Consider the following 15,366-nt stretch of genomic DNA (forward strand, 5'->3'; position numbering starts at 1 on the left):
GCATTTGGCATGTGTTTCTTGGAGAGAGCAAAGCACGAAGTGAAAAGCTGAACTTTTAAACAGTTTAAAGAGTACAGAATAAAAATGGAAAGATGGTAATGAGGTCAATCCCCAACCAAAGTGAGGATTTGAACCTGGGGCCCTGGAGCTGTTCTTGCTTGTAGAAGTTGAAATAAAACAAACTTTAAAGGGAAATTATTTTAAACAGATATAAAAATTGGAAATATCAGCTTGAAAAATTGACAGTTAACCCAAACAAAATTAGTTTTTAATGCTGGAGCTATTGTTAAGTGGTAATTTGAGTTTGGGTGGTGTACTAGCAACTCTCAGGCCTGGAATATTAATTTGGAGGAATGAATTCAAATCCCATGATAGTAACTGGGGATTTAAAATTGAAGTAATTAAATCTGGAATTAAAAGCAATGTGGATTAAGAATAGTAACCATGAAACTATTGGATTTGAGGAGATCTGGTATGTCATCAAAGATGAGCAAATTTCTACAGATGAACATTCTAGCTAGTTGCATAACCATCTGTTATGGAGCCTCCAACATACAGGGTCAGAAAAAAACCTTCTGAAGCTCATAAACTCAGCCAGCTCCATTGTAGGCTCCAGGTTCCCAATTATTGAGGACGTCTTCAAAAGGTGTTGTCTCAAGGAGGTTGCATCCGTCACTAAGGACCTTCACCATCTCATTGCTACCATCAAGAAGGAGGTATAGATGCCTGAAAGTACACACTCAGTGTTTTAGGAACAGCTTCTTCCCCTCTGCCATCAGATTTCTGAACTCAGCATGAACACTACCTCACCTTTTGAATTACAACATTTTTTTCTTATTGTAACTTACAGTAATTTAATGTACCACTGTTGCAAAACAACAATTTTCACAACTCATGTCAATGATATTAAACCTGATTCTGAATTACTTTAAAACTCCATTTAGTACGCTAATGCCCTTTACTACTGCCTACAACAGAACAATCCTACGTGGCTCCAACCTCACCAACCTGATGACTAGAAATACCTTCCATCTTGCAAACGGTCCAGTTTAGCGATTAATAAGGATGGACAATAAACGTTGAATGAAAATCAAACTGCAGATGCTGGGAATCTGAAATAAAGACAGAAAATGCTGGAAATCTCTGCTGGTCAGGCAGCTTCTGTGGAAAGAGAAATAATATTAACCTTTCTGGTCACAAATTCATTGGAACTTGGGAAGTGAGAAATCAGGTTTTAGAATGCAGAGGAAGTGGGGAGTGGTGAACTGGATACAATCAATACCTCTAATACCTCTTCAGGGAGCACAAAGCGCAGAATCAAATATCACTGTGATGATTGTACGCTCTAGTATCACTTGTTTGGTGACAATAAAGTAAAGTAAAAGGGTGAGGCCATGCAGGATAATTGTAGAGTTGATGAGAGCATTTGAAGAAAATAAACTGTATTTTTCAGATTAGAGCTGTTAGAGACTGAGAATGCGGAGTAATCGGAAAAGATGCAGAAAGCTGAGCTATCCAGCAGTTCAGCTAAAATTGTGCCAATAGTGCAGATGTCTGTCTCATTACAGAAATGGGCAATTATGATACTGTGAGAGAGAGTTACCCAGAACTGTGGAATTCAGTTGTGAGTCTAGAAGTTTGCAAAATGTCCAGACAAAAGATGAAGTGTTCCTGAAGCTTAGTGACAGGCAAGGTAACAGACAGATGGCTTTGAGTGGGATGGAGAATTACAGAATCAGGCTGTGGGGAGCTCCAAGTTCCTACTAGTGCAGCTGCTCTGTAAAGCGATCTTTTAATTTTTTTGTTTTATTTTTACAGTGTAGAATAAACCACATAGATTGAAAGAAGTGCAAGTGAATCACTACATCACCTTAAACACCTTATATTCCATCTGGGTAGCCTCCATCCTGATGGCATGAACATTGATTACTCAAACTTCTAGTAATGCCTCCCACCCCCTTCACCATTCCCCATCCCCTTTTCCCTCTCTCACCTTATCTCCTTGCCTGCCCATTGCCTCCCTCTGGTGCTCCTCACCCCTTTTCTTTCTTCAATGGCCTTCTGGCTTTTCTATTAGATTCCCCCTTCATCAGTCCTGTATCTCTTTCACCAATCAATTTCCCAGCTCTTTACTTCATCCCTCCCCCTCTCGGTTTTACCTATCACCTTGCGTTCCTCTCTCCCCTCCCCCTCCCAACTTTTAAATATACACCTCATCTTTTCTTCTCCAGTCCTGCCAAAGGGTTTCAGCCCAAAACGTCGACTACTCTTTTCCATAGATGCTGCCTGGCGTGCTGTGTTCCCCCAGCATTTTGTGCGTGTACCTTAAATACTGTTTGGGTTCTTAGATAATGAGAAGGGAAGAGGCAAAAGAATGGATGCTGTACTGTTGCAATTACATGAGAAGGTATTTTAGGAGTGCTTTATGGGGATGAAAGAGTAGTCCAGATAGTGCTGAATGGTTAGAATGTGACTTGCGGTAGAATTTTGTTGCAGCTGGCAGAGATTGCACAGAGTCATCCGTGCAATACAGAGGCTAGTGGCGTGAAGCTGAGGACCGAGGGAGTTCTATATCCTTGTTTTGTCCAAGAGGAGCAGAGGTGAGGGAAGAGACATGAGAAATGCACTCAGTGGCCACTTTATTAGGTACCTCCTGTAACTAATGAGATGGCTACTGAGTGTATGTTTGTGGTCTTCTGCTGCTGTAGCCCATTCTCTTCAAAGTTTGACGTGTTGTGTATTCAGAGATGCTCTTCTGCACACCACTGTTGTAACGCATGGATATTTCAGTTACTGTCAGCTTCCTGTCGGCTTGAACCAGTCTGGCCATTCTCCTCTGACCTCTCTCATTAACAAGGCATTTTCACCCACAGAACTACTGCTCACTGGATGTTTCTTTGTTATTCGTACCATTCTCTGTAAACTTGAGAGAAAGTTGTGCGTGAAAATCCCAGGAGATCAGTTTTTGAGATATTCAAATATACCATCTGGCACCAACAATCGCTCCACAGTCTAAGTCACTTAGGTCACATTTCTTCCCCATTCTGATGTTTGGTCTGAACAACTGAACCTCTTGAGCATGGCTGCACGCTTTTATGCAGAATTGCTGGCACATGATTGGCTGATTAGATATTTGCATTGGAACAGATGTACAGGTGTCCCTAACAAAGTGGCCACTGATGTAGATGAGATGCAATCATTGTTAACTGTTGTAGAGGAGAAGCTGTGATTCAGGAAGGCATTTCAGAGCTGCATGTATGGAAAGAATTGGCATAAAAGCAAAAATGACAGAGATGGTGGAATTTAGAGAATGGACTGGAATTCTTTTCAGGAAAAAATGTGGGAGGAAGTTTTCTTGGAGGGAATTTTGGACTATAAATGTTTGTCTTGCCAGCAATATTCACACTCTGTGAATAAATACCATTAAAATCTCATTTACATCTCATGCAACAAAGCCTAGCATATTTTGGCTCTATTACAGAAGGAATAATTCATGAATCACTTAATGACTTGTCGGTTCACTTATTTCTACAGATCGTGCTGGAGAGGGCTGAGAAATAAGCTTTGGAAGAGCAGCGAATCACTTTGGGGACTCTACTTATAAAATTCTTAGCCTCAAAAGCAGTTCGGGCAGTGGGGTGGGGGCGGGGGTGATCAATACATATGTATTAATTTTAAGTGCAAATTGAATTGTATTTGAAATTCTTCATTTTGCGGTAGCCCGGAATTTAAAAATTGATAATTTTTTTGATGAATTACACATTAGTGGGTGCAGTTAATTTACCTGTCTCGTATCCAGAGATTGTTGATCTGGAGACTATAATTTGAGTTTACATTCAATTAAATAAATAAATCTGGTACTTATATTAAAAACTATAAAAATCAGTGATGGTGATAATGAAATCATTGGATTCATTGGTTCACAGAAGACCTCCAGAAAATGAAATTTATCCTATATACCTGATTAAAAATGGTTTACTCTTGGCTACCTCTTCAATTCAGGGACAAGTAGGAATGGTCAATAATTGCTGGCCTTCCCAATGATGTCGTCCCATGAAGGAATAAAAATTGTGCTTTGTGCATATGGAGATTATAAACGCTGAATTTGTATTGGGTTTAATGTTCTAATGTGTACATTTCTTCTGCAGGGGCAAGTAGAAATTGATGATCAAGTGGAAGGACTACACTATCTGGCTGCTAAGTACAGATTTATTGACCTGGAACGGGTGGCAATTCATGGTTGGTCGTATGGAGGTTACCTGTCCCTCATGGGTCTAGTGAGGAGACCTGACATATTTAAGGTGCTATCTCAATATTCACCTGCACAGTTCTATCATTAGTTTGGCTTTGGAAAACTTGACAAAGCCATGGTGGTGGGGGGGAAGGGGTGGATGTCAAATTCCTGTGAGGACTGAGGTTGAAGTGTGACTAACATACAAGAAATGCCTATTTGTCCATTTTGACTTTGTGTAGGCTCAATGGTGTTCTTATTGCTGTTAACTCTGAGTTAAACATGTACGCATTATTGTAGTGGTTCTTAATAACCAGAGTCATAAGGTACTACAGGCTCTTTGCCCCATCTAGTCCATACCAGCCTGGTATTTTTGCCTAATCCCATCTACCTTCACCAGACCATGGCCCCCCCCATGCCCCTCTCATCCATGTACTTATCCATACTTCCCATGAATGTTACAATTGCACCCACATCTACCACTTCCGCTGGCAGTTCGGTCCACATTTGCTCCCCCCTCCAGTCAAGTTACCCCTCAGATTCCCTTTAAGTATTTAATTTTTTGCCCTAAACCTATGATGTCTAGTTTTAGTCTCACACAACCTGAGGGGAGAAAAGCTTGACTGCCCCACCCTATAATTTTATGCACCTCTATATAACTACCCTCAATCTACTGAGGAATAATGTCCTAAATACCCTTATTAAATATAAGAAAGTTATTGCCATCAAAATTTATTAGCTGGTGCTAATGTGATCCTGGGCTCAGTATATCGATGCAGTTACAAAGAAGGCATGACAGTGGCTATATTTCATGAGGAGTTTGAGGAGGATAACAAATTTCTGCAGATGTACCATGGAGAGCGTTCTTACCAGCTGCAATACTGACTGGTATTGGGGGAGGGGGCACTGCACAGGGTTGAAATAAGCTGCAAAAGTTGTGAACTCAGTGGCTGCATCATGGGCACTAACCTCCCCAGCATCCAGGACATCTTCAAAGTGGCATCCATCATTAAGGACCCCCATCACCCAGGACATACCCTCTTCTCATCGCTGTCTTCAGGGAGGAAGTACTGGAGCCAGAAGATGCACGTTCAATCTTCCCCTCTGCCATCTGATTTCTGAATGGACATTGAACCCATGAACACTACCTCATTACTGATTTATTTCACTCTTTTTGCACTACTTATTTAATTTAACATTTTAATATGCATATACTTACTGCAATTTACAGTTTCTGTTATTATGTACTGCTGCCACATAACAAATTTCACGACATATGTCAGTGATATTAATTCTGATCCTGATCCTGACTCTGATAATTATTTACGGTACTGGTGGAATCCACTTTTTCAGTAGTCTCATTCTCAGAAGCTCAGGTTGAGGTTCAATAGGATGCTGAAATTATGACAGTGGCTTAGTTTGCCCTGAGCCAGTGACAGTGGTATAGACCAGGGATGATAGTTTAAAGCACTGGTTCCCAGCCTGGGGCCCACGAGAAAAAGGTTGGGAACCTGTGGTTTTGAGGAAGAAACGGATTACTGCAGATGTTGGAAGCTGGAGCGAAACAACAAACCACTGGGAGATCTCAGTAGTAGCAGTTCAGGCAGAATCTGTGGAGGTAAAAGCAATGTGTCGATGTTTGGGTCGAGTCCTTGCACCAAGGTGATAGTTTGCATCTCAGAGACGGGAGTGTGTTGTGGACAGTGATAACCATATTTTAATTTGAAAACATAAAAATTGTGTTTTATTGTACAATAGTGTATTGATGTAATGTAATCATTTTGAAGAAACTTTTGTAAAAATAAAATAGTGATAGCTAACATGTTCTCAAAGTTGATAGGTGTTAAGTGTGGCTCATTCAAACTGAATTTATATAGAGCTATCCAATCCCTTTTTCTATTTTCTTTGCCATTTGTGGACTTAACGTATTGCAACCTGTTTGTTGTTTTTTTTTGCAGGTAGCCATAGCTGGAGCCCCTGTAACACTGTGGATCTTCTATGATACTGGATACACAGAACGTTACATGGGACTCCCAGATAAAAACGAGAGTGGTTATGATATCGGATCTGCAGCAATGCAAGTGGACCACTTTCCACTTGAGTAAGTTTCACCTTTTGGCAATCCCTGCTGTGTTTTGCATCCCAATCCTAGGCACCCTCGGAATTCTAAGTACGGTATATTTAACTGACAAGGCAAGTCAGTTCCGGTGGCCATGCTCATCAGTGGCTGTGTTTTGCCTCGGGTTCAGCAATCTAAGTGATTTTCATTTCATACATAGTATTTTGTGAAATGTAGACAACTATCCCCTTGACATAGTTGTTTAATCGAGGTAGAAATTAGAAAAGGAATTTTAAGTCTGTTTAATATTTTCAGACAAAAACATTTTTTGACATAGTAATGCCAAATCATTGGGTATACTTAAGTGGAGGTTGATCAGCTCTTGATTAGTCAGGGTGTCAATGGTTATGGCGAGAAGGCAGGAGAATGGGGCTAAGGGAGATAATAATTCTCACCGCTGCCTGTAAGAAGTTTGTACTTTCTCCCCGTGAATGCCTGAGTTTCCTCTGGGTGCTCCAGTTTCCTCCTACAGTCCAAAAAAGTACTGGTTAGAAGGTTAATTGAGTCAACAGGGACTTGTGCGTGGAAGGTCATGTTTGACAAATCTTACTGAATTTTTTGAAGAGGTTACTTGGAAAGTTGACGAGGGTAAAGCAGTGGATGTTGTCTATATGGACTTCAGTAGGCCTTTGACAAGGTTCCACACAGAAGGTTAGTTAGGAAGGTTCAATCATTAGGTATTAATATTGAAGTAGTAAAGTGAATTCAACAGTGGCTGGATGGGAGATGCCAGAGAGTAGTGGTGGATAACTGTTTGTCAGGTTGGAGGCCGGTGACTAGTGATGTGCCTCAGGGATCTGTACTGCGTCCAATGTTGTTTGTTATATACAGTAATGATCTGGATGATGGGGTAGTAAATTAGATTTGTAAGTATGCAGATGATACTAAGGTAGGAGATGTTGTGGATAATGAAGTAGGTTTTCAAAGCTTGCAGAGATTTAGGCCAGTTAGAAGAGTGGGCTGAAAGATGGCAGATGGACTTTAATGCTGATAAGTGTGAGGTGCTACATTTTGGTAGGACTAATCAAAATAGGACATACATGGTAATTGATAGGGCATTGAGGAATGCAGTTGAACAGAGTGATCTAGGAATAATGGTGCATAGTTCCCTGAAGGTGGAATCTCATGTGGATAGGGTGGTGAAGAAACCTTTTGGTATGCTGGCCTTTATGAATCAGAGCATTGAGTATAGGAGTTGGGATGTAATGTTAAAATTGTACAAGGCATTGGTGAGGCCAACTTTGGAGTATTGTGTACAGTTCTGGTCACCGAATTATAGGAAAGATGTCAACAAAATAGAGAGAGTACAGAGGAGATTTAGTAGAATGTTACCTGGGTTTCAGCACCTAAGTTACAGAGAAAGGTTGAACAAGTTAGGTCTTTATTCTTTGGAGCGTAGAAGGTTGAGGGGGGACTTGATAGAGGTATTTAAAATTATGAGGGGGATAGATAGAGTTGATGTAGATAGGCTTTTTCCATTGAGAGTAGGGGAGATTCAAACAAGAAGACATGAGTTGAGAGTTAAGGGGTAAAAGTTTAGGGGTAACACGAGGGGGAACGTTTTTACTCAGAGAGTGGTAGCTGTGTGGAATGAGCTTCCAGTAGAAGTGGTAGAGGCAGGTTCGATATTGTCATTTAAAGTAAAATTGGATAGGTATATGGACAGGAAAGGAATGGAGGGTTATGGGCTGAGTGCAGGTCGGTGGGACTAGGTGAGGGTAAGTGTTCGGCACGGACTAGAAGGGCCGAGATGGCCTGTTTCCATGCTGTCATTGTTATATGGTTATATGGTTTTAGAGAAGGCAATGTGTGGATCTGTCCCTTCCAGAAGCTTAAAAATAAGAGTTTGCAGTGACAATTGTTAAGACTGAGCATAATGAAAAAACAAGGTTATCCACCAGAGTGGCAATTTTGATTGAGAAAGATGATTTGAATAAGATTATTAATGTGCTATGCTAAATCTAACTGGTACTCATGAAATTTTGAGCTGTAATTAGTCTTCCTGATTAACATATCTTGGAATAATATTCCAACTAGAACTTAAATATGGTTTTCTAATAGTTTCATTGTCAATTAAGAATGTGCTCAGTACTAAAGTTGGTATTATCATATATCCTTGTGACAGATAAATGGAGTAACATTAGAAAAAATTTTATGTCCATTTTAATGACATGGATGACATGACACTGATCGTGGATGGTTGTTATAAATAACACCCAAGATTTCACAACTTGCCTGAGCAATGTTGTGTTAATGTGAATTGTTCCAGATAAACACTATGATCACCTTTTCTCTTCCTTCTCACCTTTAGACCGAACCGCCTACTGCTGCTGCATGGGTTCCTTGATGAAAATGTCCACTTTTCTCATACCACAGTTCTCCTTAGCTTCCTCGTTCGATCAGGGAGACCGTACGACTTGCAGGTAATCCATTAAACTAAAAGTGAAATCATTACCATCTCAAACGAAATTTGGTTACGCACTTTCGTCAAAAACAGGATTTGGTCCAAAAATGCACTAAGTTATGAACATGGGCATAATCCCTTTTATTATTTTAGACGTTTGAGATTTTATGGAACAACTTCTTATTTTCAATAATGATACAAGTCACCGCAATAAACAACCTATCTGCAAGTTAGTGATGTATTTTGAATAGAAAAATATTGGATGTAACTTCAGAGAAATGGCATGAATTCAGACGATGCATAGGAAAACCCAGACTTCTGAATTGATTACTTGCAGGAATTTTTTGTGTGTCTTTCAGCGAAAGATGCTAGAGCATTTTTTATAATTTGGAAATTACTGTTGTTCAATCCTTCAAGGTGTACCCCCAAGAAAGGCACAGTATTCGGGTCCCGGAATCCGGTGAACATTATGAGCTGTATCTGCTCTACTACCTTCAGGAGAACCTGGCCTCCCAGATTGCTGCCATGAAGTAGAAGATGATGTATTACTCTTGGCATCCATTTCAGCCAACAGCCGAATGCAGGAGATGTCAGAACTTAAACATTGTTTCTTTACCTCGTTAATACAGATCTCTCCTCCCTCAGCTAATTATGGTCATCTGTTTTCACATGCAGCAGTCTCACTGCTTCAGCAACAGAACAGCAGCCACCATTCCATTATCCGTTGGCACCCGTCTCGTCGCTGCTAACATTTCTGAATCTCAACTGAGGCTCCTACATCTGATCACCACACTACCTTAGTGGCAATATTTGACTCCATTTCCCTTGCATCCCCAAAGCTATAATGCCTATCCACGATCTCACTGATAGTGCCTGAAGATAACTTCTGCTCTTTGTTCTGAGAATGTAAATGGAACAAGATCCCTGAAGAGCATGTTCTGGGCATGAAGAATACTTTCTTTTGAAGAATTTATGTATGCCAATAAGACTTGAATAACATAGCAGTATTTCTGATGTTTTATGCTGCTCTCCTCTGTCTTATGGCCTTCCTCCTTGATTCCACACATCAATTTGTAACTCTCTGATCTTTAGTCAGACTAGTGAAATGGACTAATTTTCTTCTGATTGCCAGGCCTTCAGTTTTGCTTTCCTCCTTACAGGATTCATTGCCACATTGCTATTCACTTGTAAAATTACCATAAAATCACCAATTGTTTCCTTGGAGTTTAGAGTAAATGCAGATGATTGTAAAACCTTTTTGAGCACTTTATGTACAAGTAATGTTTTAATTAATGTCTTAAATAGTATCTTTTTTTTATTACTTAAAGTATCTACATCTGATCATGGTTTATTTATTCTTTTTTGGATACGAAGAGGTTCTATCTTTGCCAAGTTTGTTTAGATCTTTGGATATCTGCAGAGCTTTGCATTCTGTGAAGTAAGAGCAGGGTATATAAGTACAGGGGCTGAATATTTCACAGCAAGTGCAGTCCAATATCTCGTATACAAGTATAAGATCTGAATATTTCACCGCAAAGGCAGTTAAGTATCTTGTATACAGGGGCTGGCTGAATATTTCACCACAAAGACTGTCCAGTATCCTGTTTCTCAGGGACTGAATATTTCACTGCAGAGACAGTCTAGTATCATATACAAAGTGTTGGAATATGCATCAGGTCTGTCAGTATCTCTGGAGGTAGATGCTATTAACATTTCACTTCAGTAACCTTAGAATATATCAGTCCAGTACAGCTGTTACTTCTGTTTAATTACAGGAATATTGCACCATTTTTTTAGACAGTAACGAGGAATTGTTCTAGATGTTGAGAGAGGTTTCCTTCCTATAGGTCCTTGTATTAACTTCTCAAATGGTTTCTTAGTGTTTCAGCTTGTTCGACAGTTTGTGCCTGTCAGGTAAGTTTAAATACTCCCTGTATAAAACATGAAAGAGCCAAATCTTTTGAAAGGGAGAAGCAAATGTCCTACTTGTCACACTCAGCTGTATTGAAATCAGTATAGTAGGTTAACATGCAGATATATTACTGCATTACACAATACAGCCTCTTATTCCCTCCGCTTCCTGAGAGGAGTTTGTACGTTCTCCCTGTGACCGCGTGGGTTTCCTCCGGGTGCTCCGGTTTTCTTCCACAGACTAAAGATGTACCGATTGTTAGCTTGTTTGGTCATCGTAAGTTGTCCCGTGGCTAGGATAGGGTTAATTTGGGGGTTGCTGGGTGGTGCAGCTCGGAGGGCCGGAAGGGCCTACTCCGCACTGTGTCTCAAATAAACAATAAATAAAGAAGTCCACAATTGCCGTCAGTTCTGAATGTCACGAAAGTCATGACTGAGCAGATATTAGGAGTCAAATTGCAGTTGTTGTGGCTGTGTATTCATGGTACATTTGTTTCAGAGACCACGTGCCACTTTCACTTGGCTGCATTCTTTGTGTTGCTAATGGTTTCACGTTATGTCCAAACTAGTTTTCTATAGCTTTTTCACTAGGGCTTTGATTCACTTGTTGGAACCACTGCTTTCTCATAAATCCCTCCAAGTGCACTGTGTTGCCAGTAAGTTGTCAGGAGTGGATACGGTGACAGTGTCAGAAGATTCTGTTCACACTGGTCAGGTAGCAACAGCGAATTTGTACAGACAAATAAAATATTAGAGAAGCACAATCTTATGCTTAGTTGCGTAGAATTATGTTTACATTACCAATGTAGGCCTGTGACTGTTTATGCTCCAGACAAGTCTCCCACTGCCCTAATTCATCTACACCCAAAACATTTGTATTCTTCTTCAATGTTTACCTTGTATTTCCTTAAAGACCTCTGTCAATGTGTACTCCATATTACTGTTACACAGATAAGTGGGGCATCACTGTTGTAGTGTAATTAAACCTCAAACAGACAAGGAATAACCAAAGCAGAGCAGAAATGCAGTTTCCTTGCATACCTTATCTGTAAAGAAATAAATCCGTTCCCCTTGAAAAACTAGGCAGAAGTGAATATAGAATCTACAAATCAGAGTTTGTTGTCAACAAGAAGAGGCACTGATAGTGAATCTTCCCTGTTTCAGAGATTCTACAGGGGCAACTCTGTGCTTCTCATTGCCTGCTACTCTGACTTTACCAGTCCACGGCTTCCAGCACAGTTACCATGAGGCCCAATGCAAGCTCAAGGAGCAGCATTTCATCATCCGTCCGGGCATGCTGCAGCCCTCTGGACTCGATATTCAAATATACAAATTCAGGTAACTTCATTTCTTAGTCTGTGATATCGGCCCACCTTGTTCCCTAGCCCCCACAAGTCTGTAGTTGGAGGAGGTGCCTGAACTGACCTGCCGGGCACATCTTCCTGCTCTGCATTTTGCAGCTCCTACATCCTTTGGTTAGCATTCTTGTTCTCTAATTACCTGCATTCAGTCATTGACCAGATAACAGCTTACTCTAGTTTTATTCTATCAGAGAATCTGCCCCTACCCTACGCTGCCTGCAATTTAATGAGCTTCTTTTCTCATCTTCCCAATTCTGACAGGCTTCGGAAACGTCAACTCTGTTTCCCTTCCACAGCCTGATCTGCTGGTTTATCCAGCACTTTTTTGGTGTTCATATTAAGTACTATATCATCAAATTCAGTGAATGGTCATTAGCAGTAACTACCAGCATAAATTCACTGCTGTTGATGAAACCTGAGAAAGAAGCTAACACTTCACTCTTCACAGGTATCAGTGTTTGGGGGTTTGCCAGTTTTGTCATTTCCTCCAACTCTCATTCCTTCCCATTATTGATTGAGAAAATATTTTGGGAGCAAGGATTGACATGGATATGCATCGTCTGAACTCAGTGGAATCCCTAAACCAGACCCAGTGAAACAGAAACTGTATTTTGCTAAGTTTCTGGATAAAAATGTTCTGAATGGTCATGATAGAAACTAAAGGAATGTGCTATTGAATGCTTGTCTGGGGAACGGTGCTGTTTATCTTTGAGATGGTATTGGAGTTGTGGGAGAGGAACTTCCATTCAGAGCCATTTTTTGTTGAAGGATGCAGTGGTATTCTGCCTGGGGCAAGTTCTGTTTCTCCTGTTAGTGGGCAGAACCATCATAAAGGTATTTCCTCTTCATTGTACAAGAAATAAACCAAATTCATATATTCCCTAAGGGACCATGCTACATTGTTTATTATACTGATAGACAATTTGAATAAATAAAAATGGCCTGGAAACTTGCCTTTCCAAATAAATGGTTATCTCTTTTTATTAAGAATATAAGAAACAGAGCCTGAGTTAACCAAGTGGCTTTCTCTTCTACTATTCACAATAATCAGATAATCTTATGCTCAGAAACACATTCCAGCATGATCCCCATCTTTGATTTGCTTCATGCTTAAAGACCATTCATTTTCATTCCTCAATGTACTCAGTGACTGAGCATCTACAAAGATGCAGTAAAAAAGGTGTCTTTGCATTGCAGGCCTAAATAGCCAGCCCTGTACCGTGGTTTATCGTACTGTACTTTATATTCAGCGTAAGAAAAAACCGTATATTTTGTTTTGATTGGACAGCTTTGTAAGGGTATGAGCAGCAAAAGTTAATGTGATGTTACATTAGCAGTGGTGATTTGAGTTCACGCTTAGCAGGAATGTGATGTTTATTTTTTTATGAGATGAAGTGTGTTCAGAAGTGATGGGTGCAAAGGTGATGAATATAGAAGTAACATTCCAGAGAACTTTTCCCATTCTGGTGCATGTGAGAGAGTCCAACAAATTTCATCACTGTCTATCAAGAAAATTGTGATTGTGATACATAGACACTGGATTTGCCTGAATCAATATTAAATTTTAACATTGAATTTCTTTTATATGTTTTAAGTGCTATGGTATATAAATACAAGCTGGTGCTTTGTGAATGATGAAAATTCTTAAATAGCAAGGTTTACAGAGTCATAAACTATTGGATCATTCTCACAATTCCCCAAATAAAAAATAATTCTGTTCAATTTTATCTTGAGTGGAGAAGTGCTCTTTTGATTCCAATGGATTAATCTTTGGTTGTAATGTTTAAAGTGCTTCTACTAACTTGGTTAGAGCTTGTGCACAGAATGTAATCAAATCTTCAATCTTTAGTTGGTGCCTTGGAAACGACTCTGAATGAACTGTGGACAGAAATATGAGGATCAACACCGGTGGGGGAAGCTACATTCAGAATCTTAATTGCTGCTGATGTTAATCATATGTTTATGTTTAATTTTTACAATTTACTTAAGCCCATCGTCCCTGCTGGGGCATAGGCCGCTGACAGCACCTCGCAAGAATCCTCTGTCCTAAGGCCAGTCTAAACAGTTATCCCCATCTTCCAAGATCCTTCCTCTCCCAGCAATGAGGCCTTTGGAACTTCTGTTGGTGTTTCTGTAGCACTGGGTTTCTACGGGATGGGGTTGCTAGCTCCATGCCCAACCCTTCTCCTTTCGCAACCGGGCTTGGCACTGTCCACGGTGGAGTTTTAATTTATAAAGCAGCGTTATAAATTAACATTCTGTACACGTGTTGGCAATCATGATGTGTTTAGAAATCTGATCACTTCCTTGGTGACAGAACAACTAACCCATTGACTTGGAGATGAACATTCTATTAAGATTATTTGGCTAAAATGTTTTTCATTGGCAGAGTTGGCCTTGGTACTGTGATGATTGAGAGATCTTAAGCTGAGCTGCCCAAGGTAGAGGACTGAATTTCAGGATTTATATATGATAATAGAAGATGGCATTACAGGTGTATTGCAGAGAGATCAACAGCATGAAATATAACAACATACTACATTTAGGTTATTGGTGAGAAATGTAGGCACTGGGCCTAATCCATCATCATTATTCTAATCATTATGGGAGGATTAAAATACCTGAAATGAAGAGCCCTGCCCCCTGTAGGAAATGGATAATTGCCTTCTCGTTAACAAGCTGTTTTGCCAACAGGAAGAGAGGACAAATTGTAAATCAAACCACATAAAGCAGAATTAACGATCAAATAACCTTGGGGTAAAATTGCTCATCCTTCTCAACGTAATCCAATAGTAAAGCACTTCCACTGAAATGGGCATAGACATACTGTAAAATTTGATCTGTAGTTTTTAATTCATGGAGTCAGAGAGTAATACAGTGTGGGTACAGGCCTTTCGGCACAACAGGTCCACACAGCTAATCCCAATTTCCTACATTGGGTCTACATCCCACCTCTCTGTTTATCTTTCAAAGTGCTGCTTAATTGTTCCCATTTTACCTTCCCCTGTCTCATTCCAGATACTCACCACCGTCCCAGTGGAAAATGTTGCCCCTCAGCCTTCCTTTAAATCTTCCCTTCTCACCTTAAGACATAGGAGCAGAGTTAGGCCATTCAGCCCATCGAGTCTGCTCCGCCATTCCATCATGGCTGATCCCGGATCCCACTCAACCCCATACACCTGCCTTCTCGCCATATCATTGGATGCCCTGACCGATCAGGAAACTATCAACTTCCGCCTTAAATATTTTTTTTAAACAAAACATACTTTATTCGAAAATAAAATTATGTACAATAAACCATTCAATGACTCCCAGTCCTTTACAAATGTTTCCATTACGG

At 40.2% G+C, this 15,366-nt stretch overlaps 1 protein-coding gene across 5 annotated transcripts in view; it reads left to right on the forward strand.

Moving 5' to 3' along the window:
• Positions 1-13,753, forward strand: part of LOC140718900 (dipeptidyl peptidase 8-like) — a 72,751-nt gene extending 58,998 nt beyond the window's left edge. For all 5 annotated transcript variants that reach the window (XM_073033181.1, XM_073033180.1, XM_073033179.1 and 2 more), the window contains 4 exons: positions 4,149-4,301; positions 6,190-6,332; positions 8,662-8,773; positions 9,172-13,753. In XM_073033181.1, coding sequence (XP_072889282.1) covers positions 4,149-4,301; positions 6,190-6,332; positions 8,662-8,773; positions 9,172-9,288 — 525 coding nt within the window. In that variant the 3' untranslated portion in view covers positions 9,289-13,753. The remainder of the gene's footprint in view (positions 1-4,148; positions 4,302-6,189; positions 6,333-8,661; positions 8,774-9,171) is intronic.
• Positions 13,754-15,366: the final 1,613 nt, after the last annotated feature.

This window comes from Hemitrygon akajei, chromosome 30 (assembly GCF_048418815.1).
Source record: "Hemitrygon akajei chromosome 30, sHemAka1.3, whole genome shotgun sequence".
Classification (NCBI taxonomy): Eukaryota; Metazoa; Chordata; class Chondrichthyes; order Myliobatiformes; family Dasyatidae; genus Hemitrygon; species Hemitrygon akajei.